Source organism: Erpetoichthys calabaricus, chromosome 4, assembly GCF_900747795.2.
Source record: "Erpetoichthys calabaricus chromosome 4, fErpCal1.3, whole genome shotgun sequence".
In the NCBI taxonomy this organism is placed as follows: Eukaryota; Metazoa; Chordata; class Cladistia; order Polypteriformes; family Polypteridae; genus Erpetoichthys; species Erpetoichthys calabaricus.
Window position 1 is genome coordinate 261,060,043 of NC_041397.2, and position 24,424 is coordinate 261,084,466.

General features: G+C 37.7%; 1 protein-coding gene across 2 annotated transcripts in view; it reads right to left on the reverse strand.

The window, feature by feature from the left end:
• The window catches only part of vangl1 (VANGL planar cell polarity protein 1), a 248,644-nt gene that overhangs the window by 43,935 nt on the left and 180,285 nt on the right, over window positions 1–24,424 (reverse strand). For both annotated transcript variants that reach the window (XM_028800716.2, XM_028800717.2), the window contains exon 5: window positions 19,302–19,435. In XM_028800716.2, coding sequence (XP_028656549.1) covers window positions 19,302–19,435 — 134 coding nt within the window. The remainder of the gene's footprint in view (window positions 1–19,301; window positions 19,436–24,424) is intronic.

Sequence of the window (24,424 nt, forward strand, 5' to 3'; positions counted from 1 at the left end):
GACTCAATGGCTCCACCTGGTGGACATCCGAAGATGCAGATGGAAAGGGTTTGTTACTGTATACTTGAAATAAGCTACATTTCATAGTTTGCGGGTGTCAGCAAAGTCAAATGTGTTTTCAAGACATATGTCTGCAGCTCTCTACTAAAAAAAAAAAATATTGGCATCTTAGAAACCGTTGACAGTGATAGTCAAAGGAGGATGTTATTTTCTATAATTGTATACCCGCATGGCACTTTTGTCCAAAATGACTAATAAGATAATTAATTACAGGTACTTAGTGCTTTTCTAACCTACTCATAAGCACTTTACATACACATTAGGGGGCAACTACAACCACCACTGATGTGTAGCATCCTCCTGGATAATGTGATGTAGCCTTTTTTGTGTTAATATGCTTACCACACATTAACTATTAGGTGGTGAAGGTGAAGGAAGGAGAGAGAGAGAGAGAGAGAGAGTTAGCCAATAAGGCATAGAAGATTATTAGGGGGGCAGAATTATCACCTTGTGGTAGAAAATGTAACCAGAATATTAGGAAAACCCTGCTCTTTTTGAAAGATGCCCAAGGATCACAACCTCATTTTTACATTTCATCTGAAGGACAGATCAATTTTGCAGCAGTTGTTCCTGGGGCATTGGGATCTGCTCACAGATCACACGGTAAGCACCCCCAATGGTCTCACCAACACCTTTTAAAGCAGTAACCCAAGTTTTTCCTAGATGGTCTCCCATCCAAGTATTGGCTGGGCAGGTTGATCACCTATTCTGAAGAGCAGGTGGCATGGCTGCTAAATAGATCAGTATACACTCACTATCCACTTTATTAGGTACATCATGCTAGTACCGGGTTAGACTCCTTTATACCTTCACTAGGGGGCTCCGCCCCCTGCTCGCTTCGCTCGCCAACCCCTGGTGTTGGGAATGAGAAAGAGTGTGATGTATGAATGAGATATAGAATAGTGTGAAGGTGTAGATGATGCAAATAGAAAGCAAACAATAAAGTGTGTGGCACAGTGTAAAGGTTTATTGGAAAATTTCTTTGCACACGCCGTTTAAGTGTAAAAGGTAATTCCAGGTCAGAACTTGTAAGGTCAATGAAGATGGTTATTGTTGTGATCAGAGTCAAGTTTGTCAGAGCTTAGAAAGAGTTGTCTCTCTCCAGGAAGTAATGCAATGACTTGGGTATTTATGTTTTCCACATTAATATTTTTTGGACATAATATAGTGCGTTGTGTTAAAAGGGGCATTTGGTCTAATGAGATTGCTGTTCCAAATCTGTCTGTAACTAAGTCGGCGCAGATAAAGGCTTGAGGAATTGTAATAATATCTGGGAGAAGTCTATCTGTATTGGTGAGTGTACCGTCTCCCAGTTGTAATAACCAATTGTTATGATCTGGATGTGGACATCGCATGTTTTGTACTAACTGTATCTTTTGAAAGCAATGCCAATTGTCTGCGTATTTTAAGGTGCACTGAACAATAGCTGAACGCATGGAATGTGGAACAATAGCTAAGCACTGTCTAAAATCTCCTCGTAATAAAAGTACCTTTTTTCCAAAGGGAAGATTATTATTCATAAACGTTTGTAGAAGTTTATGAATGGTGCTGAGTAAGTGAGTGGATGTCATTGTACATTCATCAATAATTAACAGTTTTGCAAGACGGATGTCATGTGCAGTGCCACTGTTAATGTTCATAGTGGATATCGATTTGTAGGATCTAATGCAATTCATAAAGATTTCACTTTCAGGTACATCGTTAGTTAGAAGCTTCTGTAGATATTCAGGATATGAATTTAAAGGAGGCAGTCTAATTTGACCGTTTTGATAACAACGTGTAAATTCATTACTTGTATTGCCAGTTGTTTCTTCAGGGAAGTTAAGTGAATGACAATGATTGTAAATGACATTCATTAATCCAATGAATTTTCCTGAATAGTGGACTCATTATTGAACGTGTTGTCAGCCACCTTTATTTATTTTGTCCCTTCGCTGCCGTTTCTGTATGTCTGAGGCGGGAGGTGTTTCGTTTTGAATCCGTGCCTGTTTCGATGCAGCACTTTGAGACGTGCGCTGTATGCGTCTACGTTCAGTGTGTCTGTCCATATGCGCTCGTTTCTGATAATGTGTTAGTTGAGCTTTGCGTTTTTGGAGCCGAGACATTTTTTCTTCTGGGGGTTCAGAAGCGCGTTGTAAGCGCCGCCGTGTATTTTGTTTTTTCATGCGGGTTCGTGTGTTTGGTCCCGTTATCCGAGCCATATCGTTTTGTACCTGTGATCGTGTATTTATGACTTGTTTGTTCTTCAGCGTGAGAAATATGGATAAGTAATAAGGAGGATCGCACTCACTGTTAATATGGAGCCTTTTCTGCAGTTGAACGGTTAATAGTGCTTGAGTGTAAGGAGATCCACCTATGCTGCATAGTGTGAAGGTGTTGAGATGACGTATGTTTAATACGGACGGGCACTCACTGTTAATATGGAGCCTTTTCTGCGGTTGAACGGTTAATAGTGCCTCATTGTAATGAGATCCACCTATGCTGCATAGTGTGAATTGTGTTTGGTCCTGTTATCCGAGCCGTATCGTTTTGTACCCGTGATTGTGAATTTATGACTTGTTTGTTCTTGAGCGTGATAAATATGGATAAGTAATAAGGAGGATCACACTCACTGTTAATATGGAGCCTTTTCTGCGGTTGAACGGTTAATAGTGCCTTATTGTAATGAGATCCACCTATGCTGCATAGTGTGAACGTGTTGAGATGACGTATGTTTAATACGGACGGTTCATTTAGAAATGGGGCTTTGTGTGTAGATTTGTGCATATTTGCGTTGTTGATTTGTTTCAGGGTGCATCGTTCCAATGCGATGCAATATTTGTCCACATATGCGAAAGCAGTATGGGCCATTGCCTTTTGGTGGTCTGATATTTACTGCGGTAGATGCAAAAGCAAATGAACTATTGTAGGATCTAATGCAGTTCATAAAGTTTTTACTTTCAGTTACATCGTTAGTTAGAAGCTTCTGTAGATATTCAGGATATGAATGTAAAGGAGGCAGTCTAATCTGACCCTTTTGACAACAATGTGTTAATTCATTACTTGTATTGCCAGTTGTTTCTTCAGGGAAGTTAAGTGAATGACAATGATTGCAAATGACATTCATTAATCCCAATGAATTTTCCTCAATAGTGGACTCATTATTGAACGCGTTGTCAGCTAAGTGGCGCAATCGTTTAGCAGGTGTCTGCGGACAGTTCCTTTAGAAATGGGGCTTTGGGTGTCACTTCTTATTGATGTTAGTGTGTTTGTGGGTCTGAATCGTCGTTGTTGTGAACGTTTCGTGTGCCATGTTCATAGTCTGTCCCGTTTCGTCTGTAATGGGCTTGGTGTGGCGGTCACGGCTTCTTTTTTTTGGTGTGGTAGGAGCTTGTTGAATCCTCCTCTTTGTGTGCGTCCCGTTTCGTGTGCAATGGGATTCGTGCGGCGCTGTGTGCTTTGCCGGCGTCTGGGGGGGATGTTGCTTGGAGGGGGTGGTGGGATTGGTGGGGCGCGAGCGTCTTCTTTCTTTTTGTGTGCCAGGGGCTTGTTGTATCCTCCTCTTTGTGTGTGTCCCGTCCGTTGCTTGGGGGGTTTGGGTTGCGGGCTCTTTTTTTTTGTGTGCCAGGGGCTTGTTGAATCGTCCTCTTTGTGTGTGTCTCGTCCGCTGTTTGTGGGTGCTTGGAGGTGGGTGTGGGATTTGTGGGGCGCGAGCGGCTTCTTTTTTTTTGTGTGCTAGTTTCGTGTGCAATGGCTTTTGTGCGGTGCCTGCGTTTGACTCCTTTTTTCTGTGGTCGCGGCGCCTCATTTCTTTGACTCCTTTTTTCTGTGCTCACTCCTTTTTTCTGTGGTCGCGGCCGCCTCTCGCGGCGCCTCATTTCTTGGGGCGCCTGCGCAGTACGTCTTTTTGCGGCTACGGCCCATGGCTGGATGTCCCTGCGTCCATCCGGTTTAGCATTCTCGGTTAGTAATGTGGATAACTGCCGTAATTATTTGTGGTGTAGATTCAACAATGTGTTGAAAACATTCCTCAGGGATTTTGGTCTATATTGACATAATAGCATCACATAGTTGCTACAGATTTATGGCTGTACATCCATGATGCAAATCTCTTGTTCCACCACAATGGTGCTCTACTGAATTGAGATTTGGTGGGTGAATGTGGAGGCCATTTGAGTACAGTGAACTCATTGTCATGTTCAAGTTACTAGTTTGAGATGATTTGAGTTTAGTGACATGGCACATTATCCTGCCGGAAGTAGCCCTCAGAAGATGGGTACACTGCAGTCATAAAGGGATGGACATGGTCAGCAACAATACTCAGGTAGGCTGTGGCATTTAATCAATCCTCAGTTGGTCCGAAGGGGTCCAAAGTGTGCCAAGAAAATATCCCCCACACCATTACCATGAACCTGAACTGTTGATGCAAGGCAGGGTGGATCCAGGCTTTCATGTTGTTAACGCCAAATTCTGACCCTACTATTTAAATGTCGCAGCAGAAATCGAGACTCATCAGACCAGGAAACATTTTTCCAAACGTCTATTGTCCAATTTTGGCATGCCTGTATGAATTGTAATCTCAATTTCTTGTTCTTAGCTCACAAGAATGGCACCTGGTGTGGTCTTTTGCTGCTGTAGCCTATCTGCCTCAAGGGGTTATTTGAGTTACTGTTGCCTTCTATCAGCTCAAACCAGTCTGGCCATTCTCCTCTAACCTCTGGCATCAACAAGACATCGCCCAGAAAAATGCCGCTTACTGGATACTTCCCTTTTTCGGACCATTCTCTGTAAACAGAGTGGTGGGTGGAGTGATGGCTCTGAGGCTAGGGACCTGTGCTGGTAATCAGAAGGTTGCTAGTTCGAATCCTGTAAACGCTAGAAGTAGTGCTGGGTGGTATACCGGTTCATACCGAAAACCGTTTTTTATTTTTGTTATGATATGGATTTTTCTTATACCGCAACACCGGTTTAAATTGCCTAAACGACGTTCAGAACGTGGCGCAGCAGGAAACTGTTTAAGTGGGACCTTTTTCACTGCTAATCACAGAGTTGTTGCACGGGGGCTCTTTTTCACTGCTACACTGCTAAATAGGTAGTGTAGGTATTGCGCTCTGTAAATGGACAGAGAACATTCCGAAACTGAAGCTGTAGCTGACGATAAAGTTGAACATGATTACACAGAAGAACTTTTGCCGAAAAAAAGGAGTCATGTCCGTTGCCTGGAGATACTTTGGTTTTAAAAGGTCGGATGTGGACCATTATGTTCAAATGTGTAAATACTGTTTCTATACTACTGGATAATACTGCAAGCCAAGTTGTACTTGTTTTATTTGTTTTCAATACTGTGTAATGTACCTGGGTACTGTGTAATAGTGTGACGACATGTTGACTTTATTCTCGTAATTTGTCATTAAAGTAGTACATCGTAAACTAAACTTCATTGTAAAATGAGTATTTAATTTACTAGATTTTCTCAAACCCCGTCATAAGTTATATAGCACATTAAATGCTTTGTGTTAAGTGTTCCCGGAGCCATGTTAAATCAGTACGTGCTTGTTAAACTGACTTCCTCTTGTACTGAGGAGGCACCCGCAACGATCGCCGCACAGAACACATTCACTTAATGATATTCCTGCTCTCAGAACATTTAGAATACTAAGATAAATACTTGATATCTTTTTCATGATGAAATGCATTAAAGTATGTATTAATCATGTGGGGGCACGGTGGCGTGGACGTTGCACTGCTGCCTGGCAGCAAGGGGGTCTTGGGTGTACCCTGCATTGAATTTGCCTGTTTTTCTGGTGGGTTTACTCGGCGTGCTTCAGTTTCCTTTCAAAGTCATGTAGGATGTGGGGTTTTGTTATGCTATATTGACCCTGCTAGTGTATGTTTTGCTCGTATTCACCCTGTGATGTGCTGGCGACTCGTTCACGAATTTCTCCTGCCTTGCACACAATGTTTGCTGTGATGGGCGGAACCCTGAATGGATGGCATAATTAAACATGTATAACGAAGATATTTTTAAAGTTCTAAACACTCCGTCGGCTAAGTTAATAACTAGTTTTAATTTCACAAAGACGTTTATCGTGTGGTGATTGGTAATGTGGAGAAAGAAAAAGGAAAGATAGGAACTGGGGTTTTGGTAGAGAGCAGGAATATCATGAAGTAAATGGATTCTGCTGCAGGCGCCTGCTCTTAGTGCGGAGGAAGTCAGATTAAGAAGCGTAGTGATTAACAACTGGGTCGGGGAATACTTAACACAAAGTATTTGATGTGCTGCATTAACTTATGACGGGGTTTGAGAAAATCTAGTAAATTAAACATTGATTTTAGGATGAAGTTTAGTTTACAACATTCTACTTTAATTATAAAATAAACTATGAGAATAAAGTGGAAATGTCGACTTTAATCTTGACATAAGCGTCAACATTAACGTGGAAATGTCGAGAATAAAGTCAACATGTCGAATTTATTCTCGACATATAGTTTGTTTTTTTCTTCCGTGTCCATATTTTTTTTTCTTCACAGTGGCCCTAATGCGCTTCCATAGGGCTATACCACAAACAGCATTATAAATGCAAGTTGCAGTTTTATTATTTATGTATATAGCTTAGCTTGAAGCAAGGTCCATATTAATGCAGTTTGCCTAAATGATGGTACAGTTGGTAAAGATGTCATCACCAAGTTGCACTTGCTTTATTTTTATTTTAATTTGGTGAATACTGTGTAATGCACCTGGGCTTGAAGCCTTGAAGTAATGGTGCAACTACCAGTAATACTATTATGTATTTTATTGTTATTATTTATTAGTTTAAATATTATGCAGTTTAATGATGGTAAAATTGTTTAAAAAGTCACTTTAACGTGTCAGTGGACAGAGATTGTTAACATTAACAGAAAGTGTAGTTGGTTTACAAAAAATATTTACTATTTATTCCTTTTCTAAGATGTGTTCAGTGCAATCCAACTTTTGACAAACACCTCTGGATATTTTACTAAGTCTAAATGCCTCTTTGGATGGTTGAAAATATGTTGTCAAAATCATAGTTTAAGCTTTTGCAAAATTTGTTCAATTAAAAGGTTCTATATTTTGACTGCATCTGTCATGCAATGTGATTCCTTCTCTTTAGTGCCATCCCCTTGAAAACTATCACTTTATGGGGCCATGCAAACCTGGATTAATACTTGTGTGCACATTAAAATGTCTTTTTGTACGATGTATAATTCTCATAACAGTCGAACAGGTTATTCTTAGCCAGTCTACTGCAGCAATTGCAGTGGAAAATGTGGTTAACATCCACTCATGCATGGGGAAAAAAATACCGTCTAATACTGTGAAACCGGCAGAATTTAGAAAAATACCATGATATAGAATTTGGTCATACCGCCCACCTCTAGCTAGAAGTGATTCTTTTCCGTTGCGCCCTTGAACAAGGCCCTTAACCAGCAATTGCTTCGTCCTGGATATGACGTTAACCTGCATCCATCCCTGCAAGCAGGTCTTCCAATTTACAGGGAACACTTGGAGGTTGGTGGCAGGATTGGCACACCATCCACAGTAAAAAAAAAAAAAAAAAAAAAAAAAAACCACCTCGGACTATTCCAGTTTGGTGCTGTGATGTCACCCGCTGCACTCGGGTCCCAATCCAGGTGGTTTGTTGTGTAGTGGGTTTGTCGATACATTATCAGCGAATGCTCCCAATCTCTCTCTCTGTAAACCCTAGAGATGGTTGTGTGTGAAAATCGCAGTAGATCAGCAGTTTCTGAAATAATCAGACCAGCCAATCTAGCACCAACAACCATACCATGCTCAAAGTCACTTAAATCACCTTTCTTCCCCATTCTGATGCTCTGTTTGAACTTCAGCAGGCCGTATCGACAATGTCTACATTGCTGCCATGCGATTGGCTGATTAGATATTTACATTAACAAGCAGTTGTACAGGTGTACCTAATAAAGTGGCTGGTGAGTATATATGATGTCTACAATTATGCATTCATAGGGTAATTATTGTCACATGTAGACAGTGCAGTGAAATTTTTGCTGCATGTGCTAATCAATATGCAACATGGCACCACTCTCCATTGCAAAGCTTAGTGAATATAACTTCTTTCCCTCAAAATGTCTATCTTCCTTATTGTTTTCTAGTTAGAGTACAGCCAGATTAGTTGATTTACTCAGTGTCATACAGTGAAGAAGAGGTGGAAACTGAATCAACAGTTTTAGGGTTTAATGGTCATCTCCTTAACCACAAAACCATACTGACTGCAACTTTGAGTCAGCATGTGTCTGTGTACAGTACATTTACCTTTGGACAGGCTGGCAGTCCAAAGACTTGCATTTTACATTAACTGGGGACTTTAATCTGGCCCGGAATGACCGAGTGGGATGGGTATACATAAGTGAGGACTATTGATCCACCCAAGGCTGGGACTTGAAACATTGGGACTAGAAAATGGATGAATTATCAATAATGGGAAAATTTTAATGATGTATATGTTTGCTAAAACATTTGGGATTTTAAGGTAAGAAGTGTCAATCATTTTTTGATGTAAACCTTAAAGTTTGATTTGACTTATAAATGTCTCTTGTGGTGTAATACAGGTTAATATGCAATTATTCTTTTAGAGCATCATTTTCTCTATATGGGGTGTAATTTAATTGTTATTGTTTCTTGCCAGCCTGGTTTAAATTACCACTCTTAATCACTAAATCTGTGCAAACATGTTACATCAGGTAGAATGCACATTAATGTGCACTATGATAATGATAAAATCCTTTTCAGCTGTTATCAAAGCCTGATATCATGCCGAGCCTGGTTCTTGGACAAAGAGTAAGGACCATGGATTTCAAAACAGCAGTCACACGCTATCAGGCATTAAGCAAACAGCAGGGGAAGTGTGTACTGCATCAATGTTTCAGCACAAGATTTCAGCCAGCCACCGCCCACTGAACTAAATTGAAACAAATTAAGTTCTACATATTTCTCTGTGGCCTTTAATTATTGATGCTAGTGCCACCCGAGAAGGAAAGACTTGAAATAATTAACTGTTTACAGCAGCATGCTGTGGCCTCTTTTTGCCTTTGGTGCACTGGCTTCTGTGTAAGGATTTTATGCAAATAAAAAATAGACTATACACTTTAAGGACCAAACACATAGAAAATTACTTATTTACACATATTTTATGGCATGCTGTGACAATGGTGAAATATTCCTTTAGTTAATTTTTAAAACATTAACACCTCTTCCAAATGCTTCTAAGAGGAATCAAGAAATCTTCTAAGGTTTTGGTGTTCTTCGGTAATTTCTAACAATTAACGGCTATACGCAGGGCCAACTCAAATATGGCTATTACCATACATGACAATTGCAATGCATCATCTCACGGTCAATTTTCTAAAGACTGTTTAAGCTGTTAGTAACAATGAGGATATCTTCTAGTCTGCCTATACCATGATCCATAATACAAATACAATCAATCATAAAACAAATAAATTGCTTCTACCATGAGCCAGTTCTATGTATGTATTTCTTCTTCAAAGAGGTGTGCTTACACCAGCCATCTGTATCATTTATGTCAATATGGTGACTTCACTTGACTGTCATTTTTTACTAATAAATGAAAAGTTGCATATGTACAGTACATAATGACAACCTAAAGTGGTTTTGGTTTAATTAGTTTTTCACATTTTATTTTAGTTATTAGAGGCATGGACCAGCAGTCAAGATATTCAAGTTTACGGCCTCCATTCCAAAGACATGTTAGATTAGGTGGTATCTCTAAAGTGCCTGTGTGGAAGTGTGAATGGGTTGAGTCCTTTATTGTACCTAACGCTGCCAGGATGGGGTCTGGTCACAGAGACTATTTAATGAAAATGCTGAATTATGGAAAAGGACTGTTAGATGGAAGGATTTTTAAAAACAGACATTGATAGATTAAAGAAGGTGAAATGACAGTGTTAAGTTAATTTCAAGTTATCACAGACAGACAGTATATGCAATTTCCGGAATGGCTTAGTAAATACTAGAAAATTACAATTAAAACAAACAAAAACAATTAAAATAACTTTTTAAAATTAAGAATATCGTGACCTAGAAGCTGCAAATCATAAATGAAAAGTATAACCAAGAACAGGTTTACTTACTGTCCATAAAGTATACTTTCATTTTAGCTCTAAAGGATGCTGGAAGAACCAATTGTAGCACACAAGAGACACATAAAAAGAGAAGGATGATGAGTCACAGGGCAGGCAAACATACAAAACATACAGTATGACAGACAAAATCAGACACTGACAACGTGCTGCTCCAGAAACAGAAGTACTTGTCAAGCAATGTCACCTTGCTCACAAATAAGAGAGAAGGGCTACATAAATTGTTACAAAAGAAATACCATACATAAGCTAAGGTTTGGCTTCTAACCTTATGATGGACATGTTCAGCACAGAGGCTATTTATTGTGTCTTACTGTAGTAATTCTTAAAGGAGGCTTTTTGTTTTCCAGCTTTGGTGTTCAGAAAAAAGATTCTAAGTAATAATCTCTAAGGCAGGGCTGCCAAACTCCAGTCCTGGAAGGCCGCAGGTTTTTATTCTAAACCTTTTCTTAATTAGTGATCTGTTTTTGCTAATTAACTTCTTCTGAATTCATTTTAAATGACTTGGTTTTTAAGAAATGTTTCCCTGAATTTCTTCATCGTTTCTCTGAATTGCTCCATTTCTTTCCCTAAATGGCACCCAAACAGAAGTGAAATGTGAAGTTAGTGAGCAAACAGAAGACCAAGTCAGGGCCTCAAACTCCAACCAATTTCACTCCAACCAGTTGCTTAATGAGGTGCTGAGTCTTGTTGTTAATTAAACCCGTTCTTTAATTCCATGGCTTGTTGCTGCTCCCATTGCTCAATAGCAGACATTTCCGAAATTGTGGATTTTCTCTTTTCTAAGAGCAGATTAGCATTCCTGAGACATTCACCTTTCTTTATTTTCAGATATTGTATGATGGTCACAGTTTGCTGGTCCTGTTTTGGCTCATTTTGTATCTCATTATTGTTTGGCTGCTAATTAAGGAAAAACAAACAATTGACGGGTCTGAGTCTTCAAGAGCAAGTCAAATAAAATGAATTCAAAAGAAGTTAATTAGCAGCAAAAACAGGTCATTAATTAAGAAAAGGATTAGAATGTAAACCTGCAGTCACTGTGGCCCTCCAGGACTGGAGTTGGGCACCCCTTCTCTAAGGGGAAGGGTGGAGAGGGTTGTCAAAGGTCTGTTCCCTTCATCTATGTACTGTTTATCTCAGTCTTCTTTCATTTTGTAGTTCTTTTTCTCTCGTTAAACTTTAACTCTGCCAAAATGGAAGAATCTAGACATCTGCTATTAAAAAAAAAAGTGTAATTCAGCTCCCTATTTCTTATATTTTAAATCCACTGATCATATACTCAGTCTACTTAATGCCAAAATGTTAATAGTTGCAAATGTCAGGCTGGAATCAAATCGGAACAGGGTGCCATCCCATATTACAGCATGCTCATTAACATATCCACACTCACTTTCATCAAGCCAGTACAGAGTTACCAATTTATCTAACTTGCATAGTATTTTTGCCAAAGATTGCACACTAAAGGCTATGTATAATTTCAGAATTGGTGGTCTGTTGTTATACTGTTTATTGATGAAGGCTGATACATTCATTTCAAACACGTTCTTTTTGATAACAACACACAATGTGTTTGTTTGTCTTAAGCTTGCCCAATCTGGGCATTTAAAAGGGTAAGGTTAATGGTGCTTCAGTGATTGAGTTAAAATGTTAATGGGATGAGAAGCAAAAGGTGCCTCCTGAATAGGTTTAAAAATACAATCTTTTCCTTTAAAAAGAAATAAAGGAAATTCAAAGTAGTTATTTAGTATCGGTTTTATTTGAAAAAAACAAAAATTGAAAACATACATGTGATGTTTCTTCAATTTACAATTGGCCGCTACCAGAAGAGTTCAAAATCTGTTCAGCTCTGTGTAAGAAGATAAGCAGTTTGGCCAAAGCAGATTTCATCTAGTAAATCTAGTTTCAGAGTTATTTAGTCTATAGACAGATAGATTTTTTTATTTGCAGTATCTTAATCACAAAAAAGAGAGAACAAAGTGGCAAACATTTTCAGCCTTCTTTCATTATTTCAAGACTCCAGCATTGGTACTGGCAGAGGCCGTGCATATTAATTTCTTGTTGTCTAAGACTCATAATAATACAGCACAATTATTGACAAGAATTACAAATAACCTCTGATTACAAAGCAGCTAATTTCAGAAATTTTCTTACTTATGTTGTAGGAACAACATTTATGCAGTAAGGTACTTCCATAACTGTATGCATACTCAGCAGATACACCAAATACAATGACAGAATTTGTACTACTTCTGGTCCTAAAGAAAGTCCAATCACCAAAAGAATGAATATAAAAAGTGACAAAATCTTTTACTGTGTAAGGAAACGTGCATTCTCAGCAAGGGCACTAAATTAATTCCCACTTTGCACTATTTATGTGTACTGCTAGCTCTCAGCACTAGTATTGTTTTTAACTGTCAGTTCTCTTTCACCTGTTGCTCACTTCTTTTGCTCAATATGATCTTGTACTGTATGTACATGAACCCATAATCACCCTCACATGTACCTATTAAATTCAAATGGTCTCCGTCCACAAGTGTATGTTTGGGTGAGTATTCAGAAGTGGTTGTGTTGACCCACAATACATATTTATTTACAAGTAATAATGAGCGAAACAAGAGCAAATGCTTCTGTGAAACAATTCAGAATTATAAGCTCACTGTACAATTAACAACATAATAAACAAGCAGCCTTCTAATGTACAGGTGCTGGTCATAAAATTAGAATATCATGACAAAGTTGATTTATTTCAGTAATTCCATTCAAAAAGTGAAACTTGTATATTAGATTCATTCATTACACACAGACTGATGTATTTCAAATGTTTATTTCTTTTAATGTTGATGATTATAACTGACAACTAATGAAAGTCCCAAATTCAGTATCAAGGAAAATTAGAATATCAATTAAGACCAATGCAAAAAAAGGATTTTTAGAAATGTTGGCCAACTGAAAGGTATGAACATGAAAAGTATGAGCATGTACAGCACTCAATATTTAGTTGGGGCTCTTTTGGCCTGGATTACTGCAGCAATGCGGCGTGGCATGGAGTCGATCAGTCTGTGGCACTGCTCAGGTGTTATGAGAGTCCATGTTGCTCTGATAGTGGCCTTCAGCTCTTCTGAATTGTTGGTTCTGGCGTATTGCATCTTCCTCTTCAGAAAATCTATGGGGTTAAGGTCAGGCGAGTTTGCTGGCCAATCAAGAACAGGGATACCATGGTCCTTAAACCAAGTACTGGTAGCTTTGGCACTGTGTGCAGGTGCCAGGTCCTGTTGGAAAATGAAATCTGCATCTCCATAAAGTTCGTTAGCAGCAGGAAGCATGAAGTGCTCTAAAACTTCCTGGTAGACGGCTGTGTTGACCTTGGACCTCAGAAAACACAATGGACCAACACCAGCAGATGACATGGCACCCCAAACCATCACTGACTGTGGAAACTTTACACTGGACCTCACGCAACGTGGATTCTGTGCCTCTCCTCTCTTCCTCCAGACTCTGGGACCTTGATTTCCAAAGGAAATGCAAAATTTACTTTCATCAGAGAACATAACTTTGGACCACTCAGCAGCAGTCCAGTCCTTTTTGTCTTTAGCGCAGGCGAGACGCTTCTGACGCTGTCTCTTGTTCAAGAGTGGCTTGACACAAGGAGTGCGACAGCTGAAACCCATGTCTTGCATACGTCTGTGCGTGGTGGTTCTTGAAGCACGGACTCCAGCTGCAGTCCACTCTTTGTGAATCTCCCCCACATTTTTGAATGGGTTTTGTTTCACAATCCTCTCCAGGGTGCGGTTATCCCTACTGCTTGTACACTTTTTTCTACTACATCTTGTCCTTCCCTTCACGTCTCTATTAATGTGCTTGGACACAGAGCTCTGTGAACAGCCAGCCTCTTTAGCAATGACCTTTTGTGTCTTGCCTACCTTGTGCAAGGTGTCAATGGTCGTCTTTTGGACAACTGTCAAGTCAGCAGTCTTCCCCACGATTGTGTAGCCTACAGAACTAAATTGAGAGACCATTTAAAGGCTTTTGCAGGTGTTTTGAGTTAATTAGCTGATTAGAGTGTGGCACCAGGTGTCTTCAATATTGAACCTTTTCACAATATTCTAATTTTCTGAGATACTGAATTTGGGACTTTCATTAGTTGTCAGTTATAATCATCAACATTAAAAGAAATAAACATTTGAAATACATCAGTCTGTGTGTAATGAATGAATCTAATATACAAGTTTCACTTTTTGAATGGAATTACTGAAATAAATCAACTTTGTCATGATATTCTAATTTTATGACCAGCACCTGTATATAACAAGATGAGAAATAAAGTGTGTTTGATTGCTTCATTTAGAGGTTAAAGTAAAATTCAACAATTACTTGATGTAGTTAAAACAAAAAATACAGTCTAATAAAGAATAATATGGACATTTCTCTTGCCATGTTTTCACTCTGCTCTGGCCTCTTTATTAGACAGACAGATACTTTTATTAATCCCAAGGGGAAATTCACATACCCAAGGGGAAATTCACATATTATGTGCATTGCTTAAGGCTGCTAGTCACTCTCTCATTTCCAAAGAATTACTATATATTTTCTACATACATTAAAACATACAATCTCATAATCACTGCACTTGTTACAGTTTGTGGTATTCTTACCTGGTTTTAAAGTAGCAGCACATGCTGGTGTGGTCTTTAAAAGACACCATACAGTATAAAGTTTAACTGATTTATATAGTAAGTGTAATTTTGTTAAAGAACAGCTGGATAGATTAGTAATTAAATACTTGACCACTGCCATATATACAGTACATGGACACAAGTGTGGTCACCTGGCACATTGATGATGTGACTGCCTTTATACAAGGTGAATTAAAAACTGATAAATGACAAAACATGTAAGTTATAAGACGTGAAGTACAAATTACTATTCACGCATAGGGAAAAAAATCAAAATTACTTTAGAAAATGTTCTTATTATTAAATAAAATGTAACATTAAGAAATTTCTGCTTTTAACAATGAATATGCATTTTGAATTTTGATATGTGAAGAAAATTAGGAACTATGATTAAAAAATCCTCTCTTATATAATCGATTTTTCATTACGTAAATCATTTGTACAACTAACATTTCTTTGATAAAATAGTTAGGATTTATGTAAAACTTGTTTTTATTAAATTTGAGTTCTGCTGGATAATATTACATCACAGAAATATGTTTTGCCTCTCTGATGTGCTTAACAGTTTTATAAACTAGAGTATTAAACTCCAAAATACAGAATATGGTGACATCAAGAAATATCAAGAAACAAGCCCTATAGAACTGTTGCTTACTAATGCACTTACTAATCCACTCATGAGTTTGTTGCAGATAAGTTGTCCAAAGTTCACAAAAAGCCTCTGATCAAGAGATTTCTTGTAATGAAAATATTAGGTCACTATGGCCCTTCATGGACAGAGGTGAATAGATTACAAATAAATCACTTAGAATCCTCAATCAAATCTCAGAAACTAGGAAACAAGAAGTCTAATTAAAGAACATGTTTAATAAGGCTTGTAAATTAGCATCCACAGAAAAACTTTAAAGCCAAACAGCTATGAAAATTACTTTTCTTCATGCTTCTTGAGCAAAAAAAATAACTTGGCAACAGGATGTAATTTTTAATTGGTTTAAAATGAATACTGGCACCAATACACTGCTTACAGAACATTGTTTTAAACTCTTAACATATAAAGACGTGCTACTCTGGATATTCAACACAAACTGAAAGCTTAGGACATAGCTTTCCAAATTGAAAGTTTTCTGTGGTGTGTCATCAATGACAAATTATTTATGCTGGGTTGTTCTATGTCTCTGGTGTATTAGGCACTATGGCTTCCCTTGCCTCGTACATACACAAAAGGTTTATGACAGCAACATTATCCCCAACATCTGGAAAATAAACAGCTCTTGTTGGGGAAATACTAGATAGGTCATCATAACTGGAAATCCACTTACTCATAACCAGTTATGCTTACTGGCATAAACTACAGCTCAGAAACAAATTATACCCGGAAAGCTCCACTTAAAAAAAAACAACAGTTTTTTTTGTGTGTTTTAATTGATTGATTGCCTGTATTATTTGTCCTGTGAGTATGGATCCTTGTTTTCTTTAGGTTTCTGCTGCTGTTTGCATCTGAATTTCTGCACGGGATTAATAAAGTTTATCTAATCTAATTATGTAATATTCAGCTAAATGTAAGAACAATACATTGTCAGAATTATGTGTTATTGTTTAAACAAAACTATTCATTAAATTTATTTTATGCTAACTTGAGAAATCTAGATAAAATTTCAGTTAGAGTAGTTCAATAAAAGATACACAACAGACCAACCAATGTTTAATACATAACTTATTCTTACTTTTTCCATGTTATTTTGTGTTAAAAAATGTAATTTTATTAGTATTCTTTCAGAATGTCTTAAATAGCTTTTTTATTTGATTTTTCAACATAATTATTTGAAACCCTGAATTGTTTGATATAACATTCAACACATACAATACATTAAAATTTGTATATTAAATTCTGCTACTAACTCACAACAAGACAAAGGACTATATATAATTTCCAAATACAATATTTTAAATATGATTCATTAGACCAGTGGTTCTTAATTTTATTTTTTCTTGCTACCCAATTTTATATTTTTTGTCTTTTGAGACCCAGAATCATGGCTGACAGTCACTCCTTAACTCCCTTGAAGAATCTCAGCTGAATGTAATCCTGCAGAAGGTGGGGCATGGTCCTCCTCATGGAGATCCCTGACACAGAATGTAAAGAAAGGGCTTTTGCTTAAACTGCGTGCTGCAAAGCATCGCAAGATACTCTGCAACCCAATCAAGGCTCTTTCCCATTATGTACTATTGTGAATCATGAATCCAGACAACACACAACCCATAGTTTACGAACCTATGTATAAGACAAATATGGAATTGAGTTATAAATTATTAGACTGAATCTTCTTGACACAACTTGCTCAACTGTTTAAATCTGAAAAATAATGTGGCATGTGAACTTCAACATTTTAGGATGACTGACTGTTTTTAGGTATTGTTTCCTTGTGTACTTCAAATACAGAAATTTTAGGAAACTACATGCCTTGCAAAATCATCAAAAGCAGATGTATTGCTTTAAAGAAAGTGAACCTTTAGATTTGCTCAAATGCTGCCTTTAAGTTTTCCCATCTCTTAGCTGACAACATAGATCATGCCCTGCTGTACTCCTGGTGATGGACTGCCAACGCACTGACCGACTGACTCTTTTAGTGAGTTGCCTGGGTTGAAAAGTACAATGAGAAGAGGGGTAAAATCTATTTTTTCACTAGTGGTATGTATATGATAAATTAGAGCTTTTCAAAGTGAGATACTTTCTTTACTTGCAGAAATAATAATCTGAATCAGACAAACGTTAATCAAACAACACTAACAGCATCATAAAAGAAACATAATGAAACATAAATCACATCTGTTGGCTACATATTTCATTTTATCAGCAAACCATATAAATAACAATGATGATGTACTGCACATAAGTTAGAAATGAAATGTCTTTATTTCTGTTTTTCAAAGTTTGAATCTGTGAGACTACACAGAGCAATGGCTCTCAAGTAATTTTAGGGTGGGGCAAGTATTAGCTGCAGGTTTTCATCTCGTCCAAATTGTGCTTTCAATTAGACTCTTATCTTAATTAGGACATGCTTTAAATTTTTATTGGGATGCAGCAAACACAAATATTACATCAAGATAACTGGGTTATTTTATCACGGCTTTTAAGATTTTCATCACCACCATGATCATTAAATTTTTTACCTAGATTGTCTGGTTATTTAAACCATTATTTACTAATGTGAATGCTGGCTGCAGGTTTTCAGCATTCAGATTAATGTGTTCTGTTGTCTACTTTGTTTGCTGTTAGCAGTCAGTCAGTAATTCAATTAAGGGAGCAAACTCACCCAAAAGAGGTGAATAGGAAAATCACATTTGAGGCAAAAATACAAACATTTCAAAAATTCTCATAAAGGTAAACTTCACACTACTGTCTTTTTTGAGAAATGAGAAAAAAGCTGCACACTAAACAAAAATGACTAACTGACTTTGAAACCCAGTCAACCAAAAACTTGCCCCCACAGAGATCTTCAAGGGACTGAACTTGAAAAACACTAGTACAGAGTATATCTGAAAATGAGACAAACTTCACTTTTGAATTTATATTAGCGGATGCACAAAAAGATGTCTGTCAATTTCAATATTAAGCCAAATTGCTACATAAAACACACAAAGCATAGGCATATTGGTAATACCGATTCCTTATAATACTTGAGTCCCACTTTCATTTTTTTATTATTAAAAGATCTTTGCTTTTTCACTCATAGTATGGGACAGCTTAGCTATTAGCTAAAAAATGGGCTTGATGGACTGAATGGTTTCCTCTCATTTGTCAAATTTCTTATGTAGTGTATAAACATTTTCTACATTTTTCTCTTCTAACTGTAAAAATTGCTGTCAAACCAATTGACAATTCGGGCCAAAGGTGATAATGTCCTGCAATGGATAGTAACTAGCCCAAAATGAACTCATGCTTCTGAGTAACTTCTGCTACTCTCATGATAGATAGCCCTTGTAACTTGAAAAAAAAATATTTTTTTGATTTTCTCTGAAATCTGTTTAAATAAAATGATAGGGTACTGCATGAGTGCACCTAATGAGTATTTCTTATGTTTTTGTGTTATGTTTTTGTGTTATGTTTATCTTTTGCTTCTTTTTAAAGTTCTGTCAGTAGTCTGTGGGGCATGTGCATGTAAGAATCCCACTGTACCATGTTCACTTGACAGTAAGCTTAAACTTCTTTGTGTTTGGCTCTGATGTTATTTGTTAAATAATTGTCCCCTTCCGTTTTTGCCTCCCTCATTTAGTCTAGGGCACTAAACCAACTCTGTAAAACTCACACAGCAGTCAAACATAAAGTACATAAATAGATTTATAAAACAAAACATCTGGGTAAATCCGCTATTGTTTAAAAGGTGCTTATTTAAAGTAAACTGAATTAAAAAGTACATTTTGTTGACTTACCATCCACATTGTAGACTTTCAGACCAGCCATGTGCTTGGCCGCTCGAGATTTTGAAGCTGTTAGCAATGCTGGGTTGTGCACTGAGAAATCTTTGTAGTAATTCTCCAAAATGACCAATGCTGCTCGCTGGATGCTAAACAAAAATCAAAATAACAATACATTCATAGACTATTTGATTTAATTGTGCAATAGAAAATGTATGGTGGAATAGTACAAGATTTTCTCATTTTTGTTTTTATTCATTATTTATTAAAAAAGAATTTGGGGCAGTTGTACATAATTAAAAAACGTTGTAGCCTAGACACTCAAACCATTAAATGCAGTGTATTCTTAATTTGCTCAAAGAAGCTTCAGTAAAACTGATGTTTGGAAACTTTAAGACACAAAAAGCAACACCACTAACAATTAATTGTATTTGTGACATGAAATCAATGTTTTCTGTTCTAAGGAAAACTCAAAATAATACACGTCTTAAGAAATATACAAACATTTAATGGTTTTTAATCAAGAAGTTTAAATTCACTACAGAAAATCTTGCGCTGCAGATAGAATTACATAATTTTTGATAAAACTCTGAACACTTTTTTTTTGTTCCTCTCACTGAATTGACGGCTGGGGTCAGTGTTGTCACAATATAATCAATAACTAATCACTCAGCCATATCACTTTTGTTCTCCTACCTCCTGGTCATGTAAGAATCTCTTGATGCATCTCTGTCAGCAAAGAAACATAATAATACTACAATGTACATTACAAGCATGTAAATCATTTTGTTATAAATATGTCCAGCTGGTCCTACTATGGGCTTACTGTAAATGCTTGTGTAGTTTATGCTGATAGTAAGAAGGTAAGTAGCAAATGTAAGGCCCACTCAAAAGAAACAATCTAGAGCTGCATATCAACCCAACAAACACAATTTTACTTCAGTTTTTCTCTTGAATCTTAATGAGGATGCTGTGCCACTTGAGAACTCGTACCCAGCAGTTCCAGTACAATGAGCACTGGCAAACTGTGTGATCTGCTTGAGCTTTTTATATGGTAATGCTCGGTTTATTAGTAAATTTTGTATACTAAAAGAAGGAATAGATCATTGTAACTGACTTCTTTGCAAAAAGCAGCCCACTATAATTTTAGAAGCTGCAATAAGCTCAAGTAAATGTAGAAACAATATACCCTGTGAGCTATCCTGAGGATATGATGGCAGAGTACCAAAAATGCTCACACATAATCCGAGAATTTTAAGATTCAAAATAGACCCAAAAAATTGTGTTTAATAATAATAATAATACATTTTATTTATATAGCGCCTTTCCCATGCTCAAGGCACTTAATAAGCCACTTTGTTTGGCTTATCTACAGGCCAGTGCTTAATTTTTTTTTTTTTTTCCAAGGGTTATTCACTTAGAATGTATGAAAAAGTCCTGAATTCCCTATACAGAGATCTCTACACGTTATACAATTGCAACACATTTTCCAGTTATGCAGTTAAAAGAAGCTATCATTCATTAAGCACCCAGCTTTTCCTAACAACCAAATTAATTCAACTTTCAGCAGTATATAAAATAGCCAATCAGAGGCTCAAATGCACTTCTCAGGAAAAAAAACAAAGGTACAGTAATCCCTCCTCCATCGCGGGGCTTGCGTTCCAGAGCCACCCGCGAAATAAGAAAATCCGCGAAGTAGAAACCATATGTTTATATGGTTATTTTTATATTGTCATGCTTGGGTCACAGATTTGCGCAGAAATACAGGAGGTTGTAGAGAGACAGGAACGTTATTCAAACACTGCAAACAAACATTTGTCTCTTTTTCAAAAGTTTAAACTGTGCTCCATGACAAGACAGAGATGACAGTTCTGTCTCACAATTAAAAGAATGCAAACATATCTTCCTCATCAAAGGAAACAGAGAGGAAAGCAAACAAATCAATAGGGCTGTTTGGCTTTTAAGTATGCGAAGCACCGCCGGTACAAAGCTGTTGAAGGCGGCAGCTCACACCCCCTCCGTCAGGAGCAGGGAGAGGGAGGGAGAGAGAGACAGAGAAAAACAAAGTCAAAAATCAATACATGCCCTTTGAGCTTTTAAGTATGCGAAGCACCGTGCAGCATGTCGCTTCACAAAGCAGCTGCACACAGAAGGTAGCAACGTGAAGATAATCTTTCAGCATTTTTAGACGAGCGTCCGTATCGTCTAGGTGTGCGAACAGCCCCCCTGCTCACACCCCCTACGTCAGGATCAGAGAAAGTCAGCGCAAGAGAGAGACGGAGAAAAGTAAGTTGGGTAGCTTCTCAGCCATCTGCCAATAGCGTCCCTTGTATGAAATCAACTGGGCAAACCAACTGAGGAAGCATGTACCAGAAATTAAAAGACCCATTGTCCTCAGAAATCCGCGAACCAGCAAAAAATCTGCGATATATATTTAAATATGCTTACATATAAAATCCGCGATAGAGTGAAGCCGCGAAAGGCGAAGCACGATATAGCGAGGGATCACTGTACTGAATTGTCCAAGTTGTGAGCAAACACTGACCTTTCACCTTAGCCAATTGTTTATAATAAAACGTATAACGTGGTCAGCCCATAATGCCATTTTTCGGTCGTAATGTTTTGGGAGTGAAGTGATACATATTCAAAATGTCACAAAAATGGCATTTATCCTTAATTGTTTTTTTTCTTATGCAGACCAAGTAACAGAGACCTTGCCATTTCCCAGATTGTTCAACCAGAAACCCACATGAACACACTGAAATGGTAAGATGAAAAATCACAACTCTGAGCTCTGAATAGTCTGAGAGCATGCAAATGCAGCACATTTCCACGACACACATGGAAGAAGCTGCCAGCGCCTTTCAATGCATGCTGCCCAAACATTCGTCCAAGCCATTTCTTAATTAAGGATGCTGGCTCTCTGTCTTTTTGCTGAAGGTCAGCGTTGGAAATGGGCAGTTATGCACTAGTACAGTGCACTGGATTTGTTCCATTTTTTTGCCATGACGTAATGGCATCTCTTGCTCTGATCTTGAAGGAAACCCCAACCATCAAGCTGTTTGATCTAATGTATGTACTGTATATCATGGTGATCCAAACCCTGAAGTGGGGTTCAAGCACTCGATTAAGTCATTAATCATGTAAAATCTGCAATACATCCAGAGGAGAACCAAGAAGCTAACAAAAACGAAATACTGGTAATTATTACTTATTTCCACTTCAGTCACTGCTGAAGAGTAATGGTTAAATGTATGTTGATCCATACTTTTCTCTTTCATGTATATTATGCAAAGCAAAGCTTTTCATGCATTGTTTGTGCTTTTCTATGGTACCGAGGTAAAAATATTTGATATACAGTACTATGCAAAAGTTTTAGGCAGGTGTGAAAAAATGCTGTAAACAAAGAATGCTTTCAAAAATGGAAGTGTTAATCATTTATTTTCATCAATCAACAAAATGCAGTGAATGAACAAAAGAAAAATCTAAATCAAATCAATATTTGGTATGAGCACCCTTTGCCTTCAAAACAGCATCAATTCTTCTAGGTACACTTGCACACAGTTTTTGAAGGAACTCGGCTGGTAGGTTGTTCCAAACATCTTGGAGAACTAACCACAGATCTTCTGTGGATGTAGGCTTCCTCACATCCTTCTGTCTCTTCATGTAATCCCAGACACACTCGATGATGTTGAGATCAGGGCGCGGTGGGGGCCATACCATCATTTCCAGGACTTCTTGTTCTTCTTTACGCTGAAGATAGATCTTAATGACTTTGGCTGTATGTTTGGGGTCGTTGTCCTGCTGCAGAATAAATTTGGAGCTAATCATACGCCTCCCTATTGCATGATGGATAAGTATTTGAATGTATTTCTCAACATTGAGAACACCATTAATCCTGACCAAATCTCCAACTCCATTTGCAGAAATGCAGCCCCAAACGTTCAAGGAACCTCCACCATGCTTCACTGTTGCCTGCAGACACTCATTATTGTACCACTCTCCAGCCCTTCGACGAACAAACTGCCTTCTGCTACAGCCAAATATTTCAAATTTTGACTCATCAGTCCAGAGCACCTGTTGACATTTTTCTGCACCCCAGTTCCTATGTTTTCATGCAGACTTGAGTCGCTTGACCTTGTTTCCACGTCGGAGGTATGGCTTTTTGGCTGCAACTCTACCATGAAGACCACTTCTGGCCAGACTTCTCCGGACAGTAGATGAGTGTACCTGGGTCCCACTGGTTTCTGCCAGTTCTGAGCTGATGGCACTGCTGGACAGCTTCCGATTTCGAAGGGTAATAAGCTTGATGTGTCTTTCATCTGCTGCAATAAGTTTCCTTGGCCAACCACTGCGTCTACGATCCTCAACGTTGCCCGTTTCTTTGTGCTTCTTCAAAAGAGCTTGAACAGCACATCTTGAAACCCCAGTCTGCTTTGAAATCTTTGTCTGGGAGAGACCTTGCTGATGCAGTATAACTACCTTGTGTTTTGTTGCTGTGCTCAATCTTGCCATGACATGAAACTGTCTTCCACAACCTCACCTTGGTAGCAGAGTTTGGCTGTTCCTCACCTAGTTTTAAGCCTCCTACACAGCGGTTTCTGTTTCAGTTAATGACTGTGTTTCAACCTACGTGTGACATTGATGATCATTAGCACCTGTTTGGTATAACTGGTTGATCATACACCTGATTATAATCCTACAAAAATCCCTGACTTTGTGCAAGTGTACCTATAAGAATTAATGCTGGTTTGAAGGCAAAAGGTAGTAACACCAAATATTGATTTGATTTAGATTTTTCTTTTGTTCACTCACTTTGTATTTTGTAAATTGATAAAAATAAACAATCATTTATATTTCTGAAAGCATTCTTTGTTTTCAGTATTTTTTCACACCTGCCTAAAACTTTTGCACAGTATTGTAGTATCACACTGTACTTCATTCTAGGGCTGCAACTAACTATTATTTTGATAATGGTCAAAACAATCACAAGATTAATAAATTAGTTGGATTATAAAAGAGAAAATGAAGATTTTTTATTTTCATATAAAATTAAATGCATAAAGTGCATGAAATTGAACTTTTCACCAAAAAAAGATTTGTATAAAATTTACAGAAAAGTATTTTTCAAAAACATT